Genomic DNA, 15,697 nt, shown 5'->3' on the forward strand with positions numbered 1-15,697 from the left:
CTATCTCCTGGCTTTCTAGAAGCCCATCTCTAGAAGGAAACTGCCAGAATTTCAAACCTGAGCAATCACTATCTTTGCTGCTGCTATCGTGTAGGTCTGCAGGCAGGTGAAGGAAGGGAAGGAGTTTGTTGGGAATGTCGTGAGAGGATTGTTTGGGGAGGCCCTGGGAAAATGTGTGTAGACTTTATGGGGAGAGATGGCAGCTGTTGCAGGAAAAGGACAAAGGCTAAAGGATAGCAAGGCTGTATTGCGGGGGAAGAGAAGTTTCAGAGTACAGGATTCAGACAAAACAGGGTTAGAGAATTGGGAGAGCTGAAGGGATGTTTGTAAGAAGCAGTGGATAGATTAATGGACAAAATACGGTTGGTACGAGGGCCAGGGAGGAAATGTGAGCTATGAAGAAAAAGGAAAAGAGATAGGGGAATGTTGGGAATGTAATGAGGAAAGGGGAAAACTGGTGCGGGGGACAAGGGGGAAAGGTATAGGAGACTCAATGGCAGAAGGAATTATGTGGAAAGAGTGGGCAGTGAAAGAGGCCCAAAGGAGAAAGAAAGATGCGCGTGGGGTGAGAAAAAGGAAAGAGGAATAGGGAGAGACTCAAGGTAAAATAGTATAAAAGGACAAAATAGAGACATATAGCAAGAAAAAAGAGAATGGCTGTGAAATAAGAAAAAACATTAGGTAAAAGGAAAGAAAGAAGGAACCAAAGAAATGGGGAAGGGAAAAGGAAAAACAAGAACACAAACTCTTCTCTTTTAATTATATTATGCATGTGTTGTGAATCCTTTCTGTTGCTGGGCAGTGGAGAATCAGGAACCCAGATAACCAGAGTATCATGGCCATGGGAGCAGGGGAATAAAAAAGTTTGTGGAATCAATAAGGGAGGAGAGTCTAGTTTTGCATTATTAATTTTGGACTGTTTTTGGATATCCCTTAAACATTGCCCCCTAAAGCCAGCCTTGGGCTTGAGAGAAAGAAGGAAAAGCTGAGTACAAGGAGAGTTGAAAACTTTTCACGATGAGCATAATTGCACATTTCATAAAACATGAAATGAGTTTGGGAACCTATGAGGTATAATTCCTCAAAGCAGGGTGTGCCACACCATTTTTCAGTCATATGCTGCTAATCTTTTTAATAGAAAGAAGAGTTGGATGCAACTCCATACAACATCTTATCCAAATTAATTTGCAGAATTTAGGGAGGCAGCCTGGAACTACCCAGTTTAGAAATTTGGCCTGGGCACAGTGGGTGACATCCTGACCTTACTGAGGTCAGTGTGGGTTTTGCCATTGACTTAATGGGGCCAGGATTTCACCTCGGAGATAAAACTCCAACAGATTGATATTACTGTATCACCAAAAAGACCCGGTCAGAGACCTGTTGTGTTAGGTGCCAAACACACATGGTCCCTGCTCTAAGGCGCTTACAACCTAATTAACAACATCAGGACTTGAGCAAACTTTCTGCCAGAACACAGGCCTTCCTGTCAGATTCTGGTCAGTGAGCAGTAGCTAGTAAAGCTTACAAGAGCGAGTCTAGGCCACTTGGGACTTGATGTAAAGCCTATTCAACAGGAGCCTTTTTCCTGACTTCCAAAGGCTCACTCTGTGGCAGAGCAAATACAATGATGGTGGTGGTTTGTTTATTTGTTTCTCATCTTGTCAGCCCCACATAGTGGCCAGCCAGGTGTGTTCTTCCCATTTTGTGCAGCATCACCAGAAATAAAAACTCTGCAGATCCAGTTCTGCCTTCAATAATGTCTCAGTGCAGCTCCATTGCCATGAATGTCTTTGTTTGCATGAGTGTAGCTGATGGCATCATTCAGCAGAATCTCTATTACTGGGTGTGGTGCACAAGATGAAAAGAACTCAGCACGATTCTTGGATCTTGCAGTGATGAAAACAATAATCTCTTTGCTTGCAAACTGAGAAAATCAGATGTGGTAATCAGTGAGCCATCTGGATACGGAACTGAGAGGTCACTTGAAGTCACTTTTCAGGAGAGAATCAAATTTAAGAGTGGGCTGGAGAGCATAGAACAGGATCCATGAAGCATTTTCCTCTATCATCACAGATTCCCTCCCTCCACCCATTGGGTCTCTAGAGATCCTCAGGAATTGGAGAGTACAGGGGGTAGATGCTGGGGAGAAGCTGGGGGAGAAGAAGGAGGAGCAAAGAAATTCAGAGCAGGGAGACATAAGCTCTTACTTAGTTTGTAAACTCTTTGGGCCCCAGACTGTTTCTGTTCTGTGTTTGTGCACCTAGCACAATGGGGTGCTGGTCCGTGACTAGGGCTCCCATGTGCTATGGTAATACAAATAATAGTATTAGTAATAGCAACCTGTGGGAAGACCCTCAGGGAGAATTTGAGAAGGAAAAAAAAGGAGGGAAAGAGAGAAACAGCAAAAAGATGGAAGGAAAGCAACACGGAGCAGGGAAACAGACACAAACAGAAGAAGCAAAGGAAGGGAGAAGACAATATGATTCCACTGGGTGATCCAGAAAAGTGGAGGTAAATATGAAAGCAGAGGAATGAGAAGAAAGCATAAGATGCTTTTCAAAAGAAGTAGGCTGTAACTTCTTAAAGCCCATAGGAAAAATCGTTGGTTCAAAAATAACACAACTTAAGCAGTAGGATCAGCAGGAACAAAAAAAAAAAAAAAAAAAGCAGGATGGCTGATGTCACTATGGGGCAGAGTTACAATTGACCTTAACTGTGGATTCCATATTTCAAATGTTTGGGTTCTTTTGAGTTTAACCTTCACTCTGAATAATCTAATGGTTGCTTCTTTATTAATGATGAAGGCAATGTTCTGCTAAGCCTCTTCTTACCATTGAACTACCTATATTTACATTGCACTCCAGCCTAGCACACATCTTTGTCTTGGAATACATTCTGTGCTAGTTATCTGACTCCTTGCTTATACAAACTATGTCTAAGCAGGGTCTGAATGAGCTCTCCCCTGACATCTAGTGATGAGCTGGGGAAAAAGACTTTAGGAACCAACCTTGTTTGCATAGACATGCCTATTCTGCCTACATGCTCAGCATCATGGAGCAGATTTGCCCAAATGATCGCTTTTGACTGGTGTTGGATTGCAAGTCATGTTGGTGTTGAGTGCAGGAGTAATGAAAGGTTGTTGTTCTTGGTATGTGAGTTGGGGACAGGAGGCCGAGCTTGGCCTGCCCTGGCTGGAGGGTTCACCCTCAACTGAACTGCAATTGCTAAGCAGGGGGTAGGGAGGCCAGTAAAAGGGAGAGAGGTGTGGGGACAAGTGTTTGTACTTGGTGGTATGGCCTCTGCTGAAATTAGAGAGCTGTGTTAAGTGGTGGGACCTCAAGAACCTCCAAGGTTGTAGTAGGGAGGCTGGTGGCAGCAGAGAAAGTGATGGATCAGCAGCCAACAGCAGTGGAGTGAGCAACAGCACAGTCACAGAGGGAACAACGATGCAGCAGTGAACGGCAGCGTGGAGGTCAGTGACGCAAAGTGAACGACAGCACGGCAGCAGCAGCTGAGGCATTGCTTGATGCCTTTCATCCCCCTCGGGCAGGAGGTGAACTCACATGAACGCACCTCTGAACTCTGGGTCATTGTTGGCCAAGGACCACAACTGTGAGTGGGGTGCGGTGAAGGGAGAGGGGAATGGCTTGGTAAAAGAACGTTACTTTGTCGGACTTTCACACTGGACTGTGAGAAACTGAGGCAAAGGGCACTGCCCAGTGTACTCTGGGGTGGGCGTTTTGCTTATGGTTATATGTCATAATGCTGGGTTCCTTTTCCTTTTTCATTAAAAGTTTTCTTTTCCATACACAGCCTGCTTGCGAGAGGGGAAGTACAGCCTTTTAGAAGCACTCAGGGGTGGTGTGTATTTTTCCACTTTCCCCATCTATAATATGGGGATAATAGCACTTCCCCATCTCACAAGGGTGTTGTGAGCATAAATACTCTAAAGACTGTGAGGTATCAGACACTGTGGTAATGGGGCTACGTGGAGATTGAAGGTGTGTACAATGAAACAATGCTTGGTATCCTATTGGGATCCAGGAAGTGGGCAGGCGAAGCTTGGTATCAGTGGGCAAACCAATCAGTTCCATAGACTTGCAAGTAGATGGGATTCTTCTTCAGCTGCACCCCCTGGCACGCCACTGGGTCTCCAAGGATATCACACCACCTATTGAATCAGCAACAGCACTTTCTGCAATACCTGCCAGAAGTGTTTCTTATGAGATTTCCCGTCAAATACAGTCCAGGCCCAACTCTGATTAGGTGGTGAGATCAGATGAGATAACAGCTCACGGGGGGCTGGTATTAGGTCTGAGAAGCTTTGATTTCTAAGTGTGTGTATGAGGGTCTATTTCTAATTCAAACAGCAAGCAACTTGCAGCAAGTGAATATTTAGATATTTAGGCTCCTAACTTCCATTGACATCCATGGAAGTTAGGAACCTCAATCACTTTGTGGAACTGGGCCTTACTCACCAAATAGAATATTTTCATGCTCTGTTCTTCTGAAACTGGCAGGAGGTGTGAAAAAAGGGAATTTGGAAAGTCATAGTTGTAGCCAAAATAATTATTGCTCTGGGTTTCCTGGTCACAAGATCGCTTTACCAAAAGGATTAGCCAGTTAGAGTATGTCTACACTACAATTAGACACCACCGTTGTCCTGTGCCAGCTCACTTGGGCTCTCGGGCTGCGGGGCTGTTTGATTGCAGTGTAAACGTTCAGGCTTGGGCTGCAGCCCCAGTTCAGGGACCCTCCTTCCTCACAGGATGCTAGAAGTGCAGGTTTTTTATTACAGTGTAGACATACCCTTAGTTGAGTCTCACTTTATTACACAGTGTTAGCTGATTGTCATTGAGAACATCCATTCAGAAGGAGAGAGATATTTAGATATTTGCAGGCTGCTGGGAAGTGAACTATTTCCCTTTCTGTAGGCCCAGACAAGGATTCTACTAAATGATTGCCCTCCGTCATTTCCCAGCGGTGATGGCTTCGTATTATGGTCACACCTACAAGCCTATATAGATAGTCTCTAGATATGCTAGTGAGGTTGCTAAGTGTTATTGCCACCACTTTAGAAATGCAGAAACTGAAGCACAGGGCTTACGTGGCTTGCCCATGGTTACGCACTGTCTATAGTACAGCTGAGAGTAAAACCCAGAACTCCTGTCTTCAAACCAGCTCTCTAACCACTAGACCCAGGGCTTTCCCCTGTGTTGCAGAAATGTTGTTTCTGGAAGATAGATGCCTATATGTTCTGAGGCTATGGCTACACTAGAGAGCTTACAATGGCACAGCTACACCCAGAGGTGGATTTACAGTGAAACACAGGGTGCCCTGGCACAGAGCCCCCAAGGACAGGGGGCCCCAGGGCTGGGCAGCTGCAGGGACAGAAGCTTGCCGGCTCCTGGGGCTCCTGCTGCAGGCTCCGCACCCATCAACAGCCAAGCTCCCACCTCCTCCCCCAAGCATGCTGCATTCCTGCCCCTCTCCATCCCTCCCAGCGCTTCTCCCGCCACCAAACAGCTGTTTGCCAGAGCTCAGGTCACTCCGGGAGGGAGGGGGAGGAGCGGGGCTGCAGCACACTCGGGGGAGGAGGCGGGGAAGAGGCAGGTGCAGGGCCTTGGGGAAGGAGGTGGAATCGGGGCAGGGCGGAGCAAAGGTGAGGCCCCCCCACACTCTCCCTACACATACCCCCCCCAGCCCCCTGCCCTCCCTGATTCCTGCACCCCCCCACGTCCCTCCCCCACCCTGAGCACCAAACGGGAGCTCCTGCACCCCCCCCACATTCCCACCTGCACCCCTCGCACCAAATGGGAACTGCCCCAGGTAAGCACCCCAACCTCCTGCCCCAACCCTGAGACCCCTCCTGCATCCTAACTCCTGGCCAGACCCTGCACCCCAACCCCCAGGCCACTCCTGCACCCTAACTCCCTCCCAGACCCTGCACCCCAAGCCCCGTGCCCTCCCTGACTCCTGCACCCCCTCACACATCCCCAGCCACACCCTGAGCCCCCTCCTTCACCCTAGCTCCTGGCCAGACCCCGCACCCCGATGCTTTTTTACATTTTTTTTTTATAAAGTGCTCTTATCCAAAGCACGTTACAATAGTTAGCTAACGGTACAAACAATATTTGGAAAGATTATTAAGTGTTCCGTCGAGACCCTCCGCGATTTTCAAGAGGTCTGTGGAAAAATCAGTTTGACTACAAAAATAATCAAGGTACCTCACTTTATTTTCATTTACTTCCTATTACTTATAGGAGGAGGAGGAAGAAAAAAAGAATGAAAAACGGGGGCGGGGGAGGAGATAAGAGAGAATGTTCTTTTTTTTTGGCTGGGTCCCAAGGAATGGTCCCAAAAATGAAGCTGGGCACAGGGCCCTACTAACTCTAAATCCGCCATTGGCTACACTATGCATCCGCACTGCTGTAAGCGCTGTAGTGGAGCTGCTCTATGCTGGCGGGAAAGATCTCCCGTTACCCACAATGAGCAGCGGTAGCTACATTGGCAGAAGAAGCTCTCCCTCCAACATAGCACTGCCCACGTTAGCACCTAGGTTTGTGTAGCTTAAGTTGCTCGGGGGGGGCTCATTCACACCCCTGAGCGGCATAAGTTATACCAACATAAGCAGTAGTGTAGACATAGCCTGAGTCACATGGATTCCCACTGAGAGGGACTTTGCTTTCAGTTCAGAAGTACCAAGAGAAGTCTTTTGTCTGTAACGTTCACATCTGTTTGGACTTACTGCAGATTTTGAACCGTTAGCGTTGTACATTTGACAGTGAAATGCTGATATATTGGTTCCCGTGGTGATCCAGAACGGTTAGGTCTGTTATCTTGGCTCTTAGGCTTCGGTGAATTTTCAGAACCCCACAATCTGCCAGAAGACAAGGACCAATTGCACCATACTGACTTCGGGGGCTTTGCAGGCATTTTGCTGAAAACTCATTCCTAGAAAAACGCAGAACTCCAACTAAAGCTCCAGTTTACATTTGATCTGAACAGCCGGAAGAGATGCGCTATTTAACCAACCATTTTAATTGTGTATCTCTCCCCATCAGTCATCCATTCATTACATAACCTGCTTTAGCGCAATATCTTAAAAAAACTTATTCAGTATTTGGAGATGCAGTAACCACCCTTCTGATCTCCTGTTTTCACCACACAACAATTTTTTTTAACAAAAAAAAATATATCCAAAGTGTGTCTATCTGTCTGCAATATCAATAGTACAGGATTAAAGGGTGGGCATGAATATAACAGAAACCAATTTTTGGCCTTTGAACCACAGGGAGAGTGGTCACTTTGGATGGGCTATTACCAGCAGGAGAGTGAGTTTGTGTGTGTATGGGGGTGGGGGGGTGAGAAAACCTGGATTTGTGCAGGAAATGGCCCACCTTGATTATCATGCACATTATGTAGAGAGTGATCACTTTGGATGGGCTATTACCAGCAGGAGAGTGAGTTTGTGTGTGGGGGGGTGGAGGGTGACAAAACCTGGATTTGTGCTGGAAATGGCTCTACTTGATCACTTTAGATAAGCTATTACCAGCAGGACAGTGGGGTGGGAGGAGGTATTGTTTTATGATCTCTGTGTGTATATAAAGTCTGCTGCAGTTTCCACGGTATGCATCTGATGAAGTGAGCTGTAGCTCACGAAAGCTCATGCTCAAATAAATTGGTTAGTCTCTAAGGTGCCACAAGTACTCCTTTTCTTTTTAGTTTAAAAGTAGACAACACACACTTCTTTTTATAATGCTTTATTCTGAATGGTATAAGGTAAACTAATACTGAACACATGCAGCAGGAAGACCTTAGCCAAAAATTATACCTACTTACAGTGCTGTTATATTTAGCTTGAAGACCTTGTTCATAAAAAAATATCATTTTTCCATTCTTGCATCAGGAATTAAATATATTAATCTAATCCGTGTTAATGTCTGGATTTCCTTTTTACATATCCCATTAAATGCGGTAGGCTTTAACTACTCCTCTGAAGTCAGAAATGACAGGCAACACAAGCCTGAGACGTGTGGCAGTTATCGCTCCATAGCAAATGTTTGGTGCATTCAGTATTTCCAGTTTTCGTTTTCAGAATATACACAACATAGGCTCTTTATAGCTGGAACTGCCACTGAGCAGTAGTGTAGTCGAGGGTGAACTGAATTTACCTGCTTCTCATTTGGGGAATATGGAGTTCAGTCTAGGTTAATTTACCCACTTTAGGTAAGGTAATATAATTAATTATTTTATTATCTAGCACATTTCTTCCCCTAGATATCGCAGCAGTTTATGACGGTGAATAAGAATTGTTAACTCCCGTATTACCGATGGCAGCCCCAGTCCTCCAATAGACTGTGTAGATACACTGCTCAACCCGAATGGAGTCTCACTGTTCCACTCCAGCACACCAGTGCACAGTCAACCGAAGGATCAGAGCTATAATCCCAAATGTCAAAATACTTATTTATTTACTTTTTTGGAAGTAGGAATACACTTTAAAGGTTTGGGAAGGTTCTGGACACAGCACAAGGTAAATTTATAGAAAACTGAGCCAGCTTTCATTATGAAATTCCAGATCCCTCAGCAATTCCAATTCACCTTCCTCAAGGAAAATGGACTTTGATTTAATTTTCTTTTAGAAAAAGAAATGCATCAGAGAAACATGAATGTTTGTTTGCTGCTGGAGATGGGGTATTTCCACATAAAAGACATGAGATTTCCTGTGTGGTGGTAAATTCCTTATTTTAGGTGAGTGAAACAAAAGGAGTTAAATTGCATCATTTTATATGACTGCTGCATGTGAAAAGTACACAGTGTTGCCTGTTTGATGTATGAACATCTTAGATTACCTTTCAGTAGTGGTACTGAGGGTGCAAAGCTTTACAGAAATAAGAATCGCAACAAATGGATTCTGCTTTTCTCAATATATGCCCTATTTAAGGAGAACAGAATCTGCCAGAAAGAATGATGTTGCGAGTTTTGTTGTGCCTAAACAAGAAGATGAATGGATGGTCAGCTTTAAATTCATCTTTGTGTTGCAGGATCCGATATCCTGGTACGTCTCTCAATTCAGCACCTTCTTCATTTACTTCCAGAGAGACTCTATGGATGATCTGTGACAAAACTACGCCATTAGTCTCAGACATTTCAGAGAAGTCTGCTACATTCTCATTAAAAATATCTGTCATCCCCAAGCTTTCCAGAGCAGGCTTCAGATCGTAATCCCCTTCCATCTTAAATTTGGGAAGAAACACGTTCACTTTGGTATTGGCCATCACGCTGGGATTGGTCCACTGTACTAACGTCTCAGGAGTGAGCAGCTGTTCAAGCTGAAAGAATAAGGCAAGGGAGCATATTAATTGTCAGTTTAAGGGGGAAAAGACCCTCCCCACTGTTCTCCTCCCTTCAAAAACCAAAGATAAGGGACTTAAACTTGCCCTTGATATATAGTAATTATCATGCCTAAGGGTAAATGGTGCTTTCAGTTCCATTGATAGGTTCCATTGGTAGAACTCTGGTTTAACTCACTGGTGTAGGTTTCTATAGTAACTCCATTAAATGAGTATAATCTGGTCCTTAGCACATTACAAGTACTGTGTGAGTAATCATCACAATAGTCCAGTGAGGTAAGTACCTCAGGGAAATTGGGAAGGACAGGTTAAGTGATTTGCCCAAGGCCACATAGAAAGTGAAAAGGCAAAGCTGATACGTGAGCCAAGGCCTCTTGATTCCCAAGCCCGGCAGCAAAGGAATTGCTGCCATTTGAACTAGACAACAGACTCAAGCTTCAAAATTCTGATCTGGATCTAGATCAGCTTTGTCAGTGTTTGTTTCCAGATATTTTATTTGGCCCAACGCCTGAGGGGTGTGCAGAGCAGGCGATTTCATTGGAATCCATGTTGAACTTGCATTAAAGGAAGGCTCATGATCTGAACACAACTTCCATGTATAAATGCTAGTACTCACAGAACTGCACGTGCTTATGCTTGTGCTAACACGGTTAGGGCCAGATTCTGAGATCCTCACTCACAGTGAGTAGCACAGAGGTAAGTGGGGTTCCTTGACCCTTAATGTCTGAGCTGTGAATGGAGGTGAACCACATCAATTTATAACTTTATAATAAAATGGCACTAATCTAGTTCATCTTTAGACTATGCTTTTAAAAATTTCTTCCAGTTTGTGTGCAGTTACAATGAAAAAGCAAATTGTTAGAGATAGTCAGGCACCCTCTGCTCAAAATTAGACATTAAAAGCCTTAATTAAGCGTCTCATCTGTATAATAAATCACTAGTACATACCCATTGTCAAATGAGGGAGACTGAGGCATGAAAAGTGAAGTGACTTGTTTTTTTACTTTGAACAAGTTCAGGTCAGAGCTGATAAGAGAACCCAATAATCATGACTGTAATGCCCAGACCTAGAAAGATAGTTAGGTTCCTAACAACCCTCTATTTCAACAGAGAGACAAGGTGGGTGAGATAGTATCTTTTATTGGTGACAACTTCTGATGGTGAAAGAGACAAACTTTGAGAACACTGAGTCAATTCTAAAGCTTGTCTCTCTCACCACAGAAGTTGGTCCAATAACAGATATTACCTTGTTTCCCTGTCATCCTGGGTCCAACATGGCTACAAATACACTGCAAATTTTAATTTCAGTGAAAGTTAGAAGCCTAAGTACCTTTGTGGATCTGGGCCTAAGTGCTTTGCTATAATCACCAGGCTACACGTACATTAACATGGAAACTAGATCTCTGGGCCAGATTTTTAAAGGTACTTAGGTGCCTAAAGATGCAGTGACGCACCTAGTGGGCTCTACAAAAGCACTTCGTCCTAGACACAGCACTCCAAGTGATTCATTTCCTTTAGCTGAGGTGGAAATACAATTTCACAAACATGACATCCAGTGCAGAGAAGCAGAAGGAGACGATTAACTCCTAAGGAACCAATATCCTGTTCCCTTCTTAGTAACTTGAGAGTAATACAGAAAATATACCTTAGAAGCAGAATTATTGTAAATGGAATGCTTCCCTTGGAAACAACACTTAAACCTTGTCTATTTCTCTTACCTGTTCCAAGCCAGTGGTATCATCCTCAATCTCTTTTGGTAGCAGAATGAGCATGCTTATGTGCTTGTTGAGGCAAGGGAGCTCAAGGATTGCGATTTTTAATTCCTTTACGTAGCCCAAGCAAAATGTAGCTTCCAGGTTCATCATTTGCACTGGTTTTGTTTCAGTCTGTAAAACATACAGGGAACAACTTGGCAGCCCCTGTCTTTCACAAATGGGATGGAAGGAAGGAAAGCGTGTGTGCTTGGATGAGAGTGGTACCTATGCATCATTTCTTTGGATTGGGGCATTTGTTTGCCTTCATATACAGTGAAACCTGTCTGGCCTCATTCCAGGATGACAAACATGGGTGGAAATGGCCTTCTAATAATGGTGGATCAGGATTCTACTTAATAGACTGGGGAACACTTTGGGGAGGTTTCTGAAGACAGGAGGTTGCCTCAGATGGGTGGCCTCTGGTACCAGTTTCACTGTAAATTACAATGTATAACATCTAAAGGGCATTGCAATATCAGTCACCCTAAAGCACTGAAGATATGCCAATGGCTGAGGCACAACATAATCAGCATGGGGTAGCAAAAAATTAGCAACAACTCTGCTACAAGCGGAAAGCAAAAAGAGTGCCCCTATTTTATAAAGAACCTTACAATTTCCATAAACTGTTTTAGTACTAGTCTGGAAGGAACTTTGGGGATCCAACCATACAATACAACCAAATGTTTCCTGTCATTAACATTTTGACTACTGTCAAACAAAACTATTAACTGATCTTGAGCAACTGATCTGGACCAACATATCATTGACCCAGTAAGAAAATAACGGTCCACATTACACAAGCCAAGGACATGCTATTTCACTAGATGACATAGTGAAATATTGTGGCCTGAAATGTTCCTAGTTTGTAGATGACCTTCAGCTAGGTGCTCCAAAGCTCTAACATGAAGATGTAGATAGCTTTGCACCATCTTCTTGCAGAGCCCAGACACTGTTATCTCTGCTTTCCCTTTAGAAAACCAGCTTAGTGTCTCCACTCTGATAAAATGGAAATGTTGCTGATGGGTAGGGGGAAGCATTTGGACTGAGGAATGGGCAGGAACTGTGAGTATGCCTTCTCTGGGAAGTGCAACTAGCCTTCACCAGTGCTGTTAACAGTCTCTGGGTTATGATGGAGTCATTGATGTCTCTGGATCACCAGGAGTTAGTTGTAGTGTGTTGTACTTTTTTCAGTCTCTGTGTGGTCCACAGGCTGTGACCATTCTCTTTGACACAAATCCCACCACAGTGATCTACTGTTCTGTAACTTCTAGACTGGATTTCCGTAATGTGAGCTATTTAAGGTTACTTCAAGAGTATCTGAAGTCTTCAGCTAGTGCAGTGATTTGTCTCAAGCTGGGGACCCATTCTGAGTGTATAACACCAATATTCTGTGCCCTGCACTGGCTACCTCTTTGGTTTAGGGTGCAGTTTCTGGTATTGGTTACAATCTCTGGGGTGCAGTTACCTGTGAGATTGCACTTCTCCCTCGCTCACATAATGGCAGTTAACGGTCACCCTTTCTGTCAATGATACTCTAGTCATAGTGTACTACTGCAGTTCTCAGCCGGGGTCTGGGGCCCCCTGGAGGACTGCAAGCAGGTTTCAGGGGTCCTCCAAGCAGGGCCAGTGTTACATTCACTGAGGCCCTGGGCAGAAAGCCGTGCAGGGCTGAAGCCCAGGGCCCTGAGCCCTGCTACCTGGGGCTGAAGCCAAAGCCTGAGCAACTTAGCTTTGTGGGTCCCCAGGCAATTACCCTGCTTACTACCCTCTAATGCTGGCCCAGGCTTTTATATGCAGAAAAACAGTTGTCGGGGCTCTGCTGGGCCATGGAGTTTTTATAGGGTGTTGGGGGCTGGAGAGGGGGCCTCAGAAAGAAAAAGAGTGAGAACACATGGTGCAGTAAACTTCACAGCATAGAGAAAAATATATCTGGTAAGTTTTCTTCAGATCATAGAAACTGATGAGGTGGGGTCTTTGAAACTGAGTCTCTGAAAGGTTTATATAAAACCACCAACCCATTAAAACGTTAACTGGTTTAAGGCACCCAGGCCACAAAACAAGTTTCAGTAGAGAGCTCCATGACAGCCTAGTAATACTGAAGATTTCTATTTCAATTCTTCCAAACATTTACTTACTTTGAAACAGGGTTATTTAAATGCCGTTTTTAAACATACCTTGTTGATTTTAAAAGGACATTCTTTGATTTGTGCCTCTGGGAACTTCTTCATCCAGTTTGTTACAAAATAAGCTGTATTAACCAGGAGGATCTTAGTCTGGTCATTTATACTCCCCTCATTCAAAATGTTCTCCATTTTACCTATGCATGTTTTTTAAAAAAGCATGTCATTAATAGAATACAGCCATATTGTTGTTTGAATAGTTGATTACTCTGCCAGATTACAATACTAGGGTTGGCTAGATACTGTACTCACAGATGAGGAAATTTAATTCAAGAGGGAGACATCCTACTTGTTATTTTAGTATTTGTAGCCTAACTCGGAAACTGCACTTCCAAATGATGCAAAATATTTATTTTGTGTTTTATGTGGTGTTGAAATCCAGATGATTTTTCCTATACTGGGTATATTATAATAAATAAATTTCAAAAAGCTATAGAACTTTCATTTTTAGTGAAATAGTTACAGGTGTTTATTTTATTTTTATAGTTGGTTACATTTTTTACAAGGAATATTTTAAGCACTGGAGACCAAATTCATCTTGGGTGTAACTGTCTTGGAAGTACTGGAGGTTAATGAATTTGATCCATTGTGGTCATGGGTAAATAGGAAGTGCTATTATGAGAGAGCAGCAGCCATTCAGACACTAGATACAGAAAGGTAATGGCTAGTGAGCTGCAGCCTTCTATAGCAAGTTTCTTTGAGATACAGTTTGTAATTTTGGGAGCAAAAGGCAAAGTTCAAAGCCAGTTGCTGCTAATTTCAGATTGAGATGGAATCAGACGAATGGAAAAAAGCAAGAAGTGCTGTTTCAGTTATAGTACACTACCGAGTACCGCATGGTATGCTTTAAAGTCATATGCGTGTGGTTTTTGTTTTGTTTTCCAGACACTCTAAAATTTTAGTAATGTCATGAAAGGAACTGGATTGACAGCATTCTAGACTCATAACTTCTCTTTATGCACAGTTTTAGGCACAAAATAGGCAGTACAAGCTACCTGCACAATCCCATCTGTGCCAGTTCTGGAAGAATGAAAACTTGAATCATGTACATCTAATTTCATAGTCCTACCACTGGGGTTACTAGTGACCAAGAAATCCCATGAGTGCTCAGTAAATACACAGTGCTATCAAGCTCTGTGCTACCAAACTCAGCAGCAGGCTGGCAAGAGCTGGAAATGCAACCCCCCTAAGGAATTCTGCACGCTCTGTCCTGGGACCATTAGTCTCCTGGTCACTGATTCAAATCTGGTATCCATTGGTGGTGTCCAAAATATCATTAACTTCTGACAGCTGTTTGGTGGCCTATTTGATATGAGTAAGTGATCTCAGTCCAATTCTTACATAAAGACATATCCAGTTAAGGAAACATCACCACCTTTTGGCACCTTTATGTCAGCGAACAGGCCAAGAAATGAATGGCCTATATGAAATTAATTGAAACCCCCTCCCCCCCTCCAAAATCTGGAATCTGGGGAACATTTGCCATTAGCATATAACTTTAAAGCAGGTCATATATTGAAATAAAATTATTAATACGATCCTTTGAATGTTTGTTTAGGCCAGAATGTGAACCCCTTACGTCAAAGAGCAATTACTCTCAAATTGACCTGTTGAATTCTCACCAGGATAAGGAAGGCTTTCACAATCTAGTCCTTAGTTCAGTTTCACTACTGCATCTTTTTTTGGTCAGAATATATTTAACATCTTTATCTTAAGGATCACACTAAAAAAGCACGTTCCTGTTTCTTTCTTTTCTTTCACTATATATTTATGTCTGAAAATGTTAACAAAAAATGTCACAAGGGAACAGAATTCCCATTTCTCGTCAGAGACGTTAAGTAGGGTCTCCTGGATTTAACTATACTTGCCATCGGTTAGCTCCGAAACAGATTTGTTGATCTGCTGCCTGGTTTCCTCAGTTTTTTCCTTGAAGTCTACTAGTTCCAGTTCAGATGGAAAGGGTCTCTTGGTGGCATTGATAAACTCCTGAAAGATACACAGAGCCAAATACATCCCTGGTGCAATTCTACCACATGGGTTCATTTGACACAGAGAGATCCTGTGAATGTCATCAACTCAGAGGTTCAACAGGAGTCAAGATTCAATTGTATTACATGAGGGAATAAATTGACCTATGGCCCTTAAAAAGTGCCCATTTTACCACAATTTGAGAAGATACAATGACACCACATCCATGGTCTTCCTATTGCAAATGATTGGTAAAAACAGACTATTCACACAATCTACATCCTCAACATCCTGACAATATATTTGAAGAGTTTAATGGATGCTATTAGGTCTCCACTAAAATAAGGCTGAAAAACAGTTTACATGATTATAGCTTTGTTTTCACTGGATTTTAGTTTTCTGAAAAAAAGCTTTTGGGCTGAAATTTTTCATGCTTGTG

At 43.3% G+C, this 15,697-nt stretch overlaps 1 protein-coding gene across 1 annotated transcript in view; it reads right to left on the reverse strand.

Annotated features, from left to right (window-relative positions):
- SERPINB5 (serpin family B member 5) overlaps positions 1-15,697 on the reverse strand; it is a 55,747-nt gene that overhangs the window by 23,892 nt on the left and 16,158 nt on the right. The window contains exons 4-7 of the mRNA XM_084621093.1: positions 15,159-15,276; positions 13,285-13,427; positions 11,075-11,242; positions 8,946-9,335 (exon numbers count right to left, since the gene is read on the reverse strand). Of these exons, the coding sequence (XP_084477219.1) occupies positions 8,946-9,335; positions 11,075-11,242; positions 13,285-13,427; positions 15,159-15,276 (819 nt within the window). The remainder of the gene's footprint in view (positions 1-8,945; positions 9,336-11,074; positions 11,243-13,284; positions 13,428-15,158; positions 15,277-15,697) is intronic.

The sequence above is a fragment of the Lepidochelys olivacea genome, assembly GCF_965140295.1.
Source record: "Lepidochelys olivacea isolate rLepOli2 genome assembly, chromosome: 2".
NCBI lineage: Eukaryota > Metazoa > Chordata > Testudines > Cheloniidae > Lepidochelys > Lepidochelys olivacea.